The sequence below is a fragment of the Dermacentor albipictus genome, chromosome 4 (genome assembly GCF_038994185.2).
Source record: "Dermacentor albipictus isolate Rhodes 1998 colony chromosome 4, USDA_Dalb.pri_finalv2, whole genome shotgun sequence".
Classification (NCBI taxonomy): Eukaryota; Metazoa; Arthropoda; class Arachnida; order Ixodida; family Ixodidae; genus Dermacentor; species Dermacentor albipictus.
Genome location: NC_091824.1, coordinates 38,404,929 through 38,420,589, shown reverse-complemented (window position 1 = coordinate 38,420,589; position 15,661 = coordinate 38,404,929). Strand labels below are relative to the sequence as shown.

The 15,661-nt window shown below is 44.9% G+C and overlaps 1 protein-coding gene across 6 annotated transcripts in view; it reads right to left on the bottom strand.

Annotated features, from left to right (window-relative positions):
* Nucleotides 1–1,478: 1,478 nt before the first annotated feature.
* Nucleotides 1,479–15,661, bottom strand: part of LOC135911444 (angiotensin-converting enzyme-like) — a 194,891-nt gene continuing 180,708 nt past the window's right edge. For all 6 annotated transcript variants that reach the window (XM_070536892.1, XM_070536893.1, XM_070536890.1 and 3 more), the window contains exons 12-14: nucleotides 11,953–12,051; nucleotides 8,515–8,637; nucleotides 1,479–2,545 (exon numbers count right to left, since the gene is read on the bottom strand). In XM_070536892.1, the coding sequence (XP_070392993.1) occupies nucleotides 2,245–2,545; nucleotides 8,515–8,637; nucleotides 11,953–12,051 (523 nt within the window). In that variant the 3' untranslated portion in view covers nucleotides 1,479–2,244. The remainder of the gene's footprint in view (nucleotides 2,546–8,514; nucleotides 8,638–11,952; nucleotides 12,052–15,661) is intronic.

Genomic DNA, 15,661 nt, shown 5'->3' with positions numbered 1-15,661 from the left:
GGTTATCGATTTTGAGTGCAATAGCTCGGTCCCATCGAATCCACGATCCCCATCGAATCCCATCGATTCGCATAGAAGCGTTCTTCGTCGCGCTCCTGCGAGCATGCGTTTCTATGTATTCATTTTCTCGGTTTACGCACACATCACACGCTCCTTGGATTTTTTCTTTATTGCGTGCGGTTGTTCTGCGCAGTCGAGTTGTACAAGTATTGTTTTAATTCCACAAACGCGAGAAAAAGCAAGCTGTCATTCCTTTATTTAACGGAAGCTTTAGCTCGGGTGATCCTATCTAAATACACGTAAAGGATGCGTGTAAGAATGGTCATGTCGCGCACATAAATCCATCTCCGTCGACATGCTAGCATTCATCATGGCACAGTACCGAGCCGCTCGCGAGTTTGTGCGCGGCATATGCGCATTCTTTTTTTTTTTTGCAAAAAGAACAGAAAAGATAAAAAGTAAGCATGATTTAGGTGCTTAGAATGCAGGATTTGTATCTATAGAATAAAAATTTGAATAGCAGGGACAAAACAATGCTTGTGCTGGTAGTCGCAAACTACCGAATCTGGCTGAAAGTCCCGTATGTTTTTGCCAGCAACATTGATATTCGCAGCGGCGAAAAACGCGCGGTGGCATTGCATGTGAAACGAAACCTCGCGAAAAGCTTCGCAGCGCCGCACCGCTGTTTGCTCCGTTCACTCAATCGCTTGCATGTGAAACAGGCTTAACTTATACTGCCTCTATAAGGTGTCTGTAAGGCTACGTGGCGACAAGCTCCAGACTTGTCTGCAAGGATTGCTACACCGCCGCACGAGGGGTTAAGCCTGTATTCTTTCTAAGGCCTGAAGGGTCTGCAGCCCCTTCGATCGTAATTTAACGTAAAAAAAGATGACATCTTAGAACTGTCATGTCAGTGTTCTTTTAAGAGATTGCTATACACAAATCCTATCATCAAATTCTACCGCTCAGTGGGAGCTGACTCCCACTGAGCGAGTGTTTCAGGTAGGAGATGCATTTAGACGTGGCTTCTTGAGCGGCGCTGAATTCAACGCGGCTGCAGAACTGTGCTTATGGTGCACCCACTTGTGAACAAAAAATCATTTGATATATTGTGCCGACACATTTGCCTTTCACTATTCACCTACGTCATTTTACGGTGCTCACCAATCGCTTTAGCTCAGTGGCTGTGACGCTGCGTTGCCGAACACGAGGTCATGGGTTCGATCCTCGCCGCGGAAGCTGCATTCGAATGCGGATGGAATGCAAGAATGCTCGTGTAACGTGCATTGGGTGTAGGTTGAAAGAAGATCAGGTTTTCTCAGCCTGTTATGCGAATTGCTCTTCTACATTACGAAAGAGGTCGCGCTTGTCCTTAGAAGAGGTTTGATGTGCTAGAAACGATACCAAAACAAGTGGCCACGCCGCTTTGAAGTTCGCGCACCAGCTAGCCATGATGCAATGAATTTTGACTACGCCTGGTTCGGCCTATTCAATTTCTTTATGGCTTATCATCGACTGCATTGTATTCTACAATTGCGAAAGTGTTAAACATTAAGTTTCCGAAAATTTTACTGAGATACATTGACCGAAATACAAAAACTCCTTTGAAATCCATGCCGTTCCGATGCTAGTTTTCGGCGCGAAATAAAAAAGAAATGGAACTTTGCCCTTCATTTGTCCTTCATGTGATGGTTCTATTACTCGAAATTAACTAAAACACAAGTTTCTAAATGATAGTTTATTGATCTAAACTAATGTAATGTTTCTCCTTAGTGGTCCCTTTAAAGAACTCCAGGTGATCAAAATTAATCCGCAGTTCCTCTCCCTCAGGCGTCGCTGATAACCGCTTCTGCAGTTTCGGGGCACTAAACTCCACAATGTTTTACGATGTTCGCGTAATGTCTTGTCCTAGGAGGATATGTTACACATTTACTACTGAAATCACTACTTTGGCAAAGAAGTGTTGTATAAATGCAAAAGTAGCAGGCCTCATTTGAAATCATAACGCTTATCGAAACAGTGTGAGAGCATATGCGTGACGAGGGTGTTTGCTAATACACCGCTTGGAAATTTACGAGAGAGTGTCCGACGTCACGAGAGACTGCTACAAAAGGCTCGTGATTTGTGACTGGTTTTCATTCATCACCTTCTGTGCACTGATAAGTGTGAGGAGCTTTATGGATCTTGAAATGTAGTCACCAAAGCAAATTACTTAAACAGGTAACTGAAGTGTTGAGTCCCTGCTTATTTATACTTCCTAGGTGCTCTTCTGGCTGCCCTCCGGATGCTCTTCTGGTTGACCTCCCTGCCTTTCCTGTCTTTGCCTTCTCCCTTTCTAGGGCACATTCTCGTAGCTGTTGGGCAAGCAGTCGGGTTGTCGTTCCTCCAGCCAACGTACGTTCCCTTGTTGTACTCCTTGAGCCATACATAGAGTGGTTCGAAGTACTCCAACAGTGCACTGGCATCCATTTCTCTCGTCCTGCCTTTTGTTAGCATGGCCAAGGCTTCCGGCCATGGTTTGGAGTATCCCAGCTCCATTACATCTCTGCAAGAAAAATGATGCATGTTTAGAGTACTGCTTATTGTTTCTTACTCCAACATAACACTCTCGAACCTTCTTATAGCGAAGTTGAAGGTGCAGCCAAAGTTACTTCGTTACATCCATTATGGCGCTTTTATTGCACTACCTGCCTAACGAGGTGCACAATTGTAAACGTGGAAATAAGATAGCGAAGTTGTGGCCCGAGGAACTGCTACACGACCACGCATGGGAGGAAACTTGAATAAAATAGGAAAAGAATCTTGGGCGTGTGCAGCATGCGGCTTAGCGCCTCACGCGACAGCTTTTAGATAGACTGCTGTGATTGTCTTTCGCGCTCGCCTTCCACTTGGCTCGTCGTGGTTGAGAAGCACGTGGCACACAACATAGCACTCCGATGTGCGATCGAGGAGGCAAGCGAACTTCGCGGCGCCGGCTTGGCTCGGCCAGCTCGTGGCCTCCGAGATAGCACCGATGCCAGAGTGATCTTTGAGGCCATGCCTAGCTGCTAGCTCATACGGCATGTCGCGTGAGAAGTGAATCCACGGCCTGGGCATGACACCCGAGATTGCGCCCTGATGTCTCTGAGGCCAGGCCCAGCTGCGGCTGCACGCGCGGCGCACTGTACAGAAAGAGGAGTGAATGCCCGAGAAGTGAATGCCCGAATGCCCGCGACTTGCTCGTGACCCCCGAGGTTGCACTGGGGAGTTCTCGGACGCCACGTCACGCTACGCCTGTCTGCGCGACGTGTAGAAGTGAATGCACAAATCTTCAGCACCGCCGCGCGTAGCTGCGCAGCGTGGCGCGCCTCGCGCAGCCAGGCACGCGCGATAGAGAGAGGTCCGTGAAGAAGTGCGATAGTGAGCTGATGTTTATGCGCAAGCACGCGCGGCGGTGAAAAAGACCACAGCCTGTCGGCGACCTATTCGACGCGGGCTCGCGGGAGTTTTGAACTCCCGCGGCGAACGAATGCCAGACCCTGCGGAAAGCGATATAATCGGCGCGCAAGGGCTGAGTACTTTTTATGCGAAGCATATTAACGTAGGATTCGGGCCTTCGCGCGACGCCCGGCGGTGGCCACCATTGACCCTGAAGTGGGGTCACGTGACATGACGTCACGTGATGACGTCACACAGGCTGCAGATGGGGCCTCATATCGCGCCGTCGGTCGCCTCCCGGCGGTGGCCGCCATTGACCTTCAAGTGACCTTCAAGTAGGTCACGTGACATGACGTCACGTGATGACGTCACACCGGCTGCAGATGGGTCCTCATATCGCGCCGTCGGTCGCCTCCCGGCGGTGGCCACCACGCTTCGGTTCGCGCCGTCGCGCGCGACGCGGCGGCGGCGCCACCATCGCTGCATCACGTGATATGTGACGTCACGCCAGGGATCGCGCCCGCCGTCGCGTCAGTCTCTGTGCCCGCAACCGCGCCAGCGTCTTTGCGCCGGGCGTGTATGCGGTCAAGATGCCTCCAAACGCTAAGGATACGCTAAAGTTAAGCCCAGTGGATGCTCCACTGGGCTTCTCTTTGATAAGCTTCCAATTTTTTTTTTTGGCTTCGGAGACGAATCTAGTTCGTTATATCTATTGCCAGGACAATTTCGCTTCCTTAAAATGAGGTTTAAAATACATGGATATCTATGGGAATTTCAGGTGGAATTTTACTTACGTCATTATGTCCGGTTTCATTATTAGGAGGTTCGAGTGTAAATGCATTTTCAGCACGGGAGCTTTAAGTCACTGTCTCCACCTCCCTTTGGCATTTACTACTGTGTTACTTTATGCTGCCTTCTTTCTCTAATATTTCCTTAAGTCGCATGATCACTCATGATGCATTCACCTTTTGTAACTTGTGGACCTTTTGCAGAACTCACTGAATAATTTTGGGCCCTGTCTTTATGAATCCTGCACTGCACATCGAATGACTAAAGGCGATAAACTAATTGATTGATAATAGAGGTCCTTATATAATTCGTCTCCGTATTGCCCTCTGTGGATTACTGGAGGCACAGCCGGAACAAGCGACTTGTGTGTGATGATACACTGTTCATCCAAAGCATGTAGAGTTATCATTGCAATGACTGACTACTTTTACTTATAGTACATTTGATGCATTGTCGATACCACTGCATGGGCCAGAGGGTCTTCTTACAACATATCCCCCACCCCTGTGTAGGGCCGCAAACCAGAAACTCGCCTCTGGTTAACCTCCGTGCCTTTCCTCTCTCTCTGTCTCTCTCTCTCTCTTACATTTCCTGCGTTCGTGACCAAAAAACAGCGCGCCACATTTGAAAGCAAGAAACTGAGTTGCGTAATGGTGGGTAAAATTGGCTATACAACACATTACACGTGAAGAAATTAACATACGAAAGGTGTTACCGATCTGAGGCAATTCTCCATGGGATAACCTGAGTGGTACATTTGTGTGACCATACTATTTGTACAGCACCCACGACATACGGCAGTGCATCGGTTAACGATACTTAGTCCATGAGATATGCGAAGTATACATGCAAGCAATGCATGATTTGTCATAAAATGGCCGTGTGTGGCAGGGGCGACGTATCAAGAACTTATTCTGTAGAAGGCATCGCACGTCAAGGGGGACGTCACCATAAAGTACGCAGTAATAAGTTTGCATGACCAATGACTGCACTACTTGCATAGCGTCGGCAGCATTGCCTGCTAATTATGACGCAGTGAAAATAGGTGTTGGCTTAATGGCATCTACAGCTACATGGTCGCTGTAAGCATATGCGGCTTTCTTCTACGAGGGCACTCAGGAAAACACATTTCTCGCGTGTTGTGGCTGCACACAGCATCAGAATGTTTCATTCCCATCGATGCTGTCTTCATATATATCATATCGAGTACAGCATGAATGACACAAGTAACGAAAGTTGGGCGAGTTGGTGTACACTCATTTTAAGAAAGTTTCAAGCAATGCAAGAAGCCGAAGAGAAAGGTTTGAGTAAAGAGTCTGCCCCAGGTTAATAAAACAGACTTCATCTGCACTGTTTTCTCTGCCCCTTGCCTGCGTCGTTTTGGGCTGCTTGGAATGTTCTTAAGTATGAATGACAATGCGTATATGTATACACAAAACGGTGTACCGACCATGTATATTTAATTGAAAATGTGTTTAGTTATACTGGCGAACAGAATTGCCTAAACGGTGCGTGATAGTATAACAGCAGTGACTAGGAAAGGGACTGATTCATAGGCCGGCATAGAGGGGCGTCTGAAGTAAAATTAGTCTTTGAATAAATGGATATAAGCATACAGATTAACTAACTCCTATATCTGTGATTTGTCACAGTCCGTCGGTGTTATTGATTTGTAGCTCAGACAAATCCCATTCACTGAGTTCGGGGGGATCAGCGGAACATGAGACATAAGGCATCACTCAAACAGGCTTTCTTCTTTAAAGTAACAACTTCTTTGCGTAAACTCCCAGGGATTGGTGTGAGCATGTACGTACGTAATTTTCTCTTCAAATAGAATAATTATGTCGCAATTAAATATTGACTGGCAAAGTAGGACCAGTGAGCTTTCTGTGCTTTGTTCTGCGTAACAGTATATCACGGCATAAATCATCCGCATATAGTGTTGGCTTATAGGTATCTTCCAATCACACAGACTTCCTATTGCAATAACGCATGATAATCAATTAAAGTTAAGTTGAGGACGACGCAACGAGCTATGGAAAGAAGAATGAGAGGTGTAACGGTAAGGGATAAAAAAAGAGAAAAAGAAATTATGTGGTTTTGCGTGCCAAAACCACTTTCTGATTACGAGGCACGCCAAGAAAAGAGCAGATCGGGTGAGGGAACAAACGCGACCTAATGGCATCTTAGTTGAAATCAAGAAAAAGAAATGGGCATGGGCAGGACATTTAATGAAGAGGGAAGATAACCGGTGGTCATTAAGGGTTACGGACTAGATTCCAAGGGAAGGGAAGCGTAGCAGGGGGCAGCAGAAAGTAAGGGGGACGGATGAGATTAAGAAGTTTGCAGGGACGACATGGCCACAATTAGTACACCACCGGGGTAGTTGGAGAAGTATGGGAGGGGCCTGGGAGTGGGTGTAACCAGGCGGATGATGATGATGATGGTGATGATGATGATGAATGGCTTCTATGATTTTCATACCTTTTTTATATTACGGCATGGCCGACCCCTCATATTAAGTTTGTGCCTCGTCGGTGACAGAGAGGGCATTGAATGACCAAACGTCATCAGTATGTTACATATTTCGTCGTGCATGCGCCTCTCGTCAACATCTTCCCTTCAACAAGAATTGTACGTTGCCTTCATATAAGAATATATATATATATATATATATATATATATATATATATATATATATATATATATATATATATATATATATATATATATATATATATATATAAACCAAGTACGTGCCATCCGGTACTGCTGCTACCTTCTAACTCAAACAAGCATTGCTACATTTAGATCGAAACATTACGTTGAATATGTGTGGTTTGTTTATTTCCTACCGCAGGTGGCTTTGTGTTTGGCAAACAGAATATGTTGCACATAACAAATTGCCATCATGATTTATGTAGTTTTTTTTATGATATTTAGAGTTTGCTTACTAGACCACTGAGAGGTAATGTACAAATGAAAGTTCACCGGGAAAGAATGAAGTGGTGCATGGTATAAGGCTCTTTTAACAGATTATTCGCGCATGAAGGGGTTAATTCGCTCACTTGCGGGAAAATGAGGACAAATATTCAACAAAGAGACGCAGCTGATTAAACACAAAGTACAAGTCTCAAAGGAAAGCAGAAAATCAAGTTTCATGGTCTACACTGAAGTTACGAGATGGACTAGATGGGCGAAAGGGTGGTGAGGGAGGCCACCCTCAAAGTCAGCAGTGACGGCGATGCAAGGTACCGTCGAAGGTCGAGGTCACCCACAGGCGAACAGCACGAACCCGAAAATGCAGAAATAGGTTTGGTTTCAACTGCGGGAACGTAGGAAGGTAGCACGGTAGAGCTCTCGACGCCGGGCACCAAGGCCAATGGCTTCACCTCTTATCCCGGTGCACAGGTTCCACATCTCCGACGTCGCTCAGCTCCTTCCTTTCCTGCGACAGGAAAGGACGCGGTGACTGCGCCTCTGGAAGGTCCTCCTGTTCCAGTAGGAGGCACGAAACACGTCGGGCCCCGACGCCCAACGACTTGATTCTTGCTCCCGGAGCACTGGCGCACACCTTCCTGCCAGCTGACTTTCTTCGCTTCTTTTCTGCTTCACCCCTGTCGTGTAGGCTCCTCATTGGCACAGCGCTTCGTGCCTTGGTTACACGCCTCGTCCTACAGTTGTCGTCATCGTCTTCGAGGGATTTATTCGGAGCCCTCGTACAGCCTCTGCAGCGTATTGTCACCGTCTGCACTCATGGCATAGCCGTAATGTGACAATGGGTTTTACGCTGCTGCTAATCTGGTCATCGATGGCGAGTTAGCCCTGAAACTAAGCGTACAAGCTGAAGTACTGGTAACGTCTCGGCAAGTGGCAAAAGCGGAAACAAAAGGAGCATGTTCTAAGCAGGCCATGTTCTTTGAATTTTATTTGTTACTACCCCTGCCTTCAAACTAGATTCAGGCATGGCCCTGGTTTCTTGTAATTTATGTTCATTGTTTGTGTGCAGTAAGTGTCTTTGTCTTGTAGACAATATGCAGTCGTGAGCAATGCGTGAGGAAATGCTGAATGCGTGCCCAAGCAACGGTTATACAGGAACTGTGCATTTTAATGTGACACGTTGCAATGTGACAAGTAGCTCTGCCGTTAACCTTTGGTTTCAAAGAATACTTTTCTATGTGGAGTCTGTGTTTCGCCACTGCGGCCTCGTGAAGGCGATTTCAGTGTTCTGTTTCCTAACTTTCGAGGGTGTACAATGAGATTTCGCTGCCATTTTACACACATCCCGGCAAAGTATAATGAACATACCCAAATAATTTCCCTGCTTCTTTCGACCTGTAGAAGTCGCACTTGTACAATGGGCCAGTGTGATTGGCTTCTTCACAAAGTGCCTTGTAGAACTGGAACTGCAATACGATGCTTGCAAAGTACCTGCATTGGCGAATGCAAAAAAAAAAAAAGTCATGCAGGGTTACTCTCATAACAAGGTTTGCAGATGGAGCTACAATTGAAAGTTGGTGAGCTTATACTAGTTCACGTCATTCATATTTTGTTTTTATTTGTTACCAACTCAATGGGCCAGGTCTCATAGGTGTAACTTATCTATGAACAACCAATGAGACTAAAAAAAGAACAGGAGTTTCTCAAGAGAACTGGAATTGGCCTCCCTGGCTTCTTATTAAACTACTGCTTCTACCCACAATCTCGCACGGAAATTAAGCGGTAATGTTTATTGATGGGTTATCAGATTATATGAGTAAGGCAGTTATTGTTCAATGCCTGGCAAAGCAACAAGACATTGTGTGCTACACTCAGTTTTTTGAAGATGTGCAGGAGTACGTTAGCCCAGCCTGTTGGAGAAGCCTTATGCATCATATTTCACATTGCCATGAATCCTCAGCAGTAACTCAGAAGCAATTAGGTAACTCGTTACCTTGAATACGATGTCAGGTGCATGGAGAACTTGATGAATCTAGTTTAATCGCATTGAAAAAATTTTAATGCTGGATTTTTACATTATAAACCGTGATTTAATTATAAGGCATCCCTAAGTAGGAAATTCCAGATTAATTTTGACCACCTGGCGCTCTTTGACGTGCACCTAAATCTAGTTACACGTGTTTTCGTTGCGGTTTTTCATTTCACCCCCACCGAAATGTGGCCGCTGCGGCCCCGATTGTGCACGCTACCTCAAGCTGCGCAGCATAACTCTGTAGTCACTATGTTACCGTGGAGGGAAAGTCATAGTTTTGCTACTAGCTTTCGCAAAAACTGAAACTAATTTTGCTGAGGTTGTTATGTCGTCACAGAAGATGGGAAGCAACCACGAACGGCCCTTTGAATACCAGGACATAAGATATAAATCCTGGATGAAGGGTCAAAGTCAACACGGCAACCCACGATACGAATTTGCATGTTCTTCTCGATGTTTATGCAAAGAAAAATCGTCCTTATCATGTAAAATATGAGGGGATAGTTAATATGTATACGTACATGGAGATCCTGCTTGTGTCATCTCACAGCATCTTTTAATCAAAAACCTGCTTTTTGACGTTTGTAACAAGCAGCTTGCAACACGCCGTAAGAACCGACTTAAAGATCAAATATGTCCCTCAGCTCTCTTCAGGTCTCAGAAGACTTGGTCATGCAGTTGGAGATAATCGAGGATCATAAAATCTTTTCCTAAAAATGAATTGGAGCTCAGGTTGCCAATTAACTTGAATTTAGTACAATTCGAACTTTGGAGTAAATGTCCCGAGTCCTAACTTCATCGAGTTGGACCAGGCAAATGCCCAAACTTTAGTTTCTTTTTTTACTGGATAACAGCCAATAAACCAGATTTTCTTACAATACCTGGCAGTTTGGTTGCATATTCTTCCCTTTCGTCTTGTGTTGCATTGTCATAAAGATAAAGGTGGCTTCAGTCTTGTTCTGGCTCTAGGTTTGGTTAATGCTCTAACCGTGCACAGTACCTCTATCTGTATTATCAGCCTTGTTAGCCAACAACGACCGATTTCTTGTTTTAAATCCTAGAGTTGAGATAGGATTAAAAGGATTGTGAAACTGCTTCACATACCCACTAATAGCTTCTGGCATTGACAGGGTCAGTTGTCACAAACACTCACCTCCCTACCCCCTCCACCCCCCACCCCCCCTACCTGCCTCTTCTGTCTCCACTTCATCCACTTGACAGCTGGTAACCCTAGTTCGAGCGCACATGGCAGGCACTCCCAAGTATTGACTGAAAGCTTGTCATTTTTTTCTTTGAAAAGATCGTGTTCTGTCAGTGTGGAAAATTAGCGGGCATGGGTTCAGCAAAAAAAAGTACTAGTTTACGAACAGTTTCTGGCTGCTGCAAGTAAAGCCATATAACACGCTGTTGGTCCCATACGCTAGAAATCACACACAGTCTGGGAATCCCAGTACCAGGCTGCTTGCTTACGTTACGGTGATATTAAAATTATTTCACAGATCTCGTGTCTTCTAAACTTGTGATGCTGCTATTATATTAGCGGCACTTGACAATATTGCACTGTGAGGCTGTAACATTTGGGAGAACGTGCTAGTGTCTGCGGAACATGCGCTGTAATAAAGTACTCAGATACAACATTAAGAAACAGGAAGATAGCTTTGTGCATTAGGAAACGAATTGGGAGGAAATGGAGTTGGTCAGGCCTTGTAAAGGGAATAACTGCCAGACGAAGAAAAGCTGAAAAAAAATTTCCCAAGAACATATTTTCTGGAAAACTTTAACAGACCTTTCTTTATAGCACTATACGAGCATTTCTTCTTCTGCAGAAACCCTTGTTTATGATTTTAGGAGGCAAAGTTGTTGAATATCGTGCATGATACACCGTGCAATAAGAGGTATACTTTAGAGCCTTGTACAAAGAATTTTGAATTTCAGGAAACTTGCATAAATATAAACATCATTGAAATACCTTCAAGTACTCATTTTAAAATGGAATGCATCTTTTGCAGCTTTAGCTAGTTCAGTTACTTTAAAATTTGGTGAAGTCATCCCTGATTGAATAATTGTGGCTTCAATATATTGGTTGAATAGTTTATAGAAGTTGCTTTTAATGTTTGTTATGCAGTTTTTCGGAATTGAACGCAAGCCGAAAGTAGGCTTGCATCCCCTTCTTCCGAGAGTTATTTGTGACTACTTTTGTTATTAGCTCTTAGAACATGGCAGGCGCCATGCTATCTTAATCGCAAACGGTGCTGGTATTTTCAATTTCTTACCCATTTTACGCCACTACTGGTGCTTAGAAATAGTATAGCACGAAAATTACATTTTGTCATCAAATTGGTTTTTTGGCGAGGAAACAAATCTCTACGTTCGTCCACAAAACAATCCACAACTACATGCTGTATGATTTGCGATACGGCAATTAACGCTTGCGTCACAGAACCACACGTGGTCAAAACATACCAGTAGCTTATATAGATATAATAAGCACACCGGTATTGTGCGTTGACCTAAAAGACACAAGTTTTGAAAATGACCTTTTTAGTTGCGAACTTGCTGCGCATTTTGTGACGATCGAGCTGCCGCCATACAGTTCTTAATGCAAAAATACGTAATTATTTCCACAGCTACATTCGCTATATATTTCATGGTTGGAGGGTATATAGATTCCGGCTGAATACTATACTATACCATTTTTTTTTCAGATTGCATTCTGCTAGAAGTTGTTCTATGTACGTACGGTATGCAATAAACCGCGCACTAAAACGTGTTACCTTATGTATGGCACGTTGGCTGATATGTGGTATTTCGATGGTGGGTCGAAGTCATCCAGGGCTCGCGGGACACCAGGACAAATGCCTTGGTAATTCAGTCTGCAATGTAAGTTTGAAATTTGAAATCGCCCCATATATATTAGAGATGCGAGGGATTGGGAAAAAGAACAAACTTTGTAAAAAACGCTTTTTCATTGACAATAAAAGGCCACAAGAAAGAAATTGCTGTCTTCCCCGTATTCGAGATTATATGCAAGCATGAAATGGCAACTGGCAAAGCTGACTGGTTGAAGATGATACTAGCCACAATCTTAAAATGGGTGCAGTGCGTGTTCGCAATGGCATACCCAACGACACCACACCGCTTCGAGTCATAATGGGCACTGATTCATATGGACGCTGCCCAGCCAGAAGAAGAAAACCAGCTGAAGGTGACACGACAGGCAGTGAAAGACGCCAGGGAGACTGAGCGGACTGCCCAGCTAGAACGACAAAAGCGCCTGAAGGAGGCGCCACGCAGCGTGGCGCCATCTCTCGAGGCGACGCAAAGCTCGCGTTGCGGAACTCACGGACGGCTGATGTTCAAAAGAGCACCGGCATCCCTTTCTCATCACCAAAATGCCAAAAGATGGCAATGAAGAGTATGGTGCCCTGTATCTGCCTTTTGAACGTCGCCTATTGGACATGACAAACAAAACTTCAGTGTACTAGAAGTTACTGATTCAGTGATATCGTGAAGAAGCATTAGGAATAAAGCGGAAGCAACATGTTTTGCGACTTGTTTGGGCAGTTACTAGCGTATGGAAGGCGGTCCTTTACGAAGGGTTGAGGGCCAGATACCGCATTTTCTTAACTTATGACTGGTTGCCCGGTTGCGGACAGGCCGCCGTTGGAATCTGAACCCGGCAACGTTTAACGCTAGAACGTTATCTAGTGAGGCGAGTGTAGCAGTGCTATTGGAGGAATTAGAGGGCAGTATATGGGATTAATAGAGCTCAGTAAGTTCGGAGGACGAAAGAAGCATATACAGTGCTAAAAAGCGGGCACGTCCTATGCTAGGGGGGTTAGCAGAGAGACGAGAACTAGGAATCGGATTCCTAATTAATAAGGATATAGCTGGTAACATACAGTAATTCTATAGCATTAAGGAGAGGGTGGCAGGTCTCGTTGTGAAACTTAATAAGAGGTACAATTTGAAGGTTGTACAGGTCCACGCCCCTACATCCAGTCATGATGACCAGGAAGTCTAAAGCTTCTATGAAGACGTGGAATCGGCGATGGGTAAAGTTAAAACAAAATACACCATACTAATGGCCGACTTCAATGCCAGGGTAGGCAAGAAGCAGGCTGGAGACAAGTCAGTGGGGGAATATGGCATAGGCTCTAGGAATAGCAGGGGAGAGTTATTAGTAGAGTTTGCAGAAGACAATAATATGCGGGTAATGAAAACCTTTTTTCCGCAAGCGAGATAGCCGAAAGTGGACGTGGAGGAGCCCGAACGGTGAGACTAGAAATGAAATAGACTTCATAATCTGCGCTAACGCTGGCATCATAAAAGATGTGCACGTGCTCGGCAAGGTGCGCTGCAGTGACCATAGGATGGTAAGAACTCGAATTAGCCTAAACCTGAGGAGAGAACTGGTACATAAGAAGCCGATAAATGAGTGAGCGGTAAGAGGGAAAATAGGGGAATTCCGGATCAAGCCACAGGACAGGTATTCGGCCTTAACTCGGGAAGATATGAAATGATATGATAAGGTATGATATGATATGATATGATATGATATGATATGATATGATTGGATATGGATAAATTTGAACAGGCTCTCAGGAACGGAGGAAGCCTAAAAGCAGTGAAGAACTAGGAATAGACAAGAATCAGATGTATGCGTTAAGAGACAAAGCCGGCGATATCATTACTAATATGTATAAGACAGTTCAAGTGGCTGAGGAGTTCTGTAGAGATTTATACAAGACCAGCTGCAGCTACGACGGTAATGGAAGAGAGAATAGTCTAGAGGAATTTGAAATCCTACAAGTAACGCCGGAAGAAGTAAAGAAAGCCTCGGCAGCTATGCAAAGGGGGAAGGCAGCTGGGAAGGATCAGGTAACACCAGATTTGTTGGAGGATGGTTGACAGATTGTTCTAGAAAAATTGGCCACCTTGTACACGCAATGCCTCATGACTTCGAGCGTACTGGTATCTTGGAAGAACGCTAACATAACCTTAACCCATAAGAAATGGGACGCCAAAGACTTGAAAAATTATAGACTGATCAGCTTACTGTCCTTTGCCTGCAAAGTATTTACTAAGGTAATCGCAAATAGAATCAGGAACACCTTAGACTTCTGTCAACCAAAAGACCAGACAGGATTCCGTGAAGCCTACTCAACAATAGACCATATTCACACCATCAATCAGGGGATAGAGAAATGTGCGGAATATAACCAACCCTTATATAGAGCTTTCATTGATTACGAGAAAGCGTTTGATTCAGTCGAAACCTCAGCAGTCATGGATGCATTACGGAATCAGCGGGTAGACGAGCCCTATGTAAATATACTGAAAGATATACCAATACAGAAAGGCGTCAGGCAGGGAGATACGATCTCTCCAGTGCTATTCACAGCGTGTTTACAGGATGTATTCAGAGACCTGGATTGGGAAGAATTGGGGATAAGAGTTAATGGAGAATACCTTAGTAACTTGCGATTCGCTGATGATATTGCCTTGCCTAGTAACTCAGGGGACCAACTGCAATGCATGCTCACTGATCTGGAGAGGCAAAGCAGAAGCGTGTGTCTAAAAGTTATTCTGCAGAAAACTAATGTTTGACGGTCTCGGAAGAGAGCAGCAGTTTTCGATAGGTAGCGAGGCACTGGAGGTGGTAAAAGAATACATCTACTTAGGACAGATAGTGACTGCGGATCCGGATCATGAGACTGAAATAATCAGAAAAATAAGAATGGGCTGGGGTGCGTTTGGCAGGCATTCTCAGATATTGAACAGCAGGCTGCCATTATCCCTCAAGAAAAAAGTGTATAACAGCTGCGTCTTACCAGTACTCACGTACGGGGCAAAAACCTGGAGGCTTGAGAAAAGGGTTCTGCTTAAATTGAGGACGACGCAACGAGCTACGGAAAAAAGAATGATACGTGTAACGTCAAGGCATAGGAAAAGAGCAGATTGGGTGAGGGAACCAACGCGAGTTAATGACACTTTAGTTGAAATCAAGAAAAAGAAATGGGCATGGGTAGGACATATAATGAGGAGGGAAGATAACTGATAGTCATTAAGGGTTACGGACTGGATTCCAAGGGAAGGGAAGCGTAGCGGGGGGGGGGGGGAGGGCAGAAAGTTAGGTGGGCGGATGAGATTACGAAGTTTGCAGGGACAACATGGCCACAATTAGTACATTACCGGGGTAGTTGGAGAAGTATGGGAGAGGACTTTGCCTTGCAGTGGGCGTAACCAGGCTGATGATTATGATTCTCGGTTGATCTTGTTTTGTTCTCGCAACCTGCCCGGATCTTCTCGCGTGAGTGCCTGGATAACGGCTGTGGCTTTTGGCTCCAGATCATTCGAAGATGACCGATAACGGGAGCTAAAAGCATTTTTTGCGTAATATATTAGGAGATTGCGTCAAATCATGTGGAGCTAGAGCTGATGTTACTCTGAGTGTTGACACATTCATATCAGCCAATATTC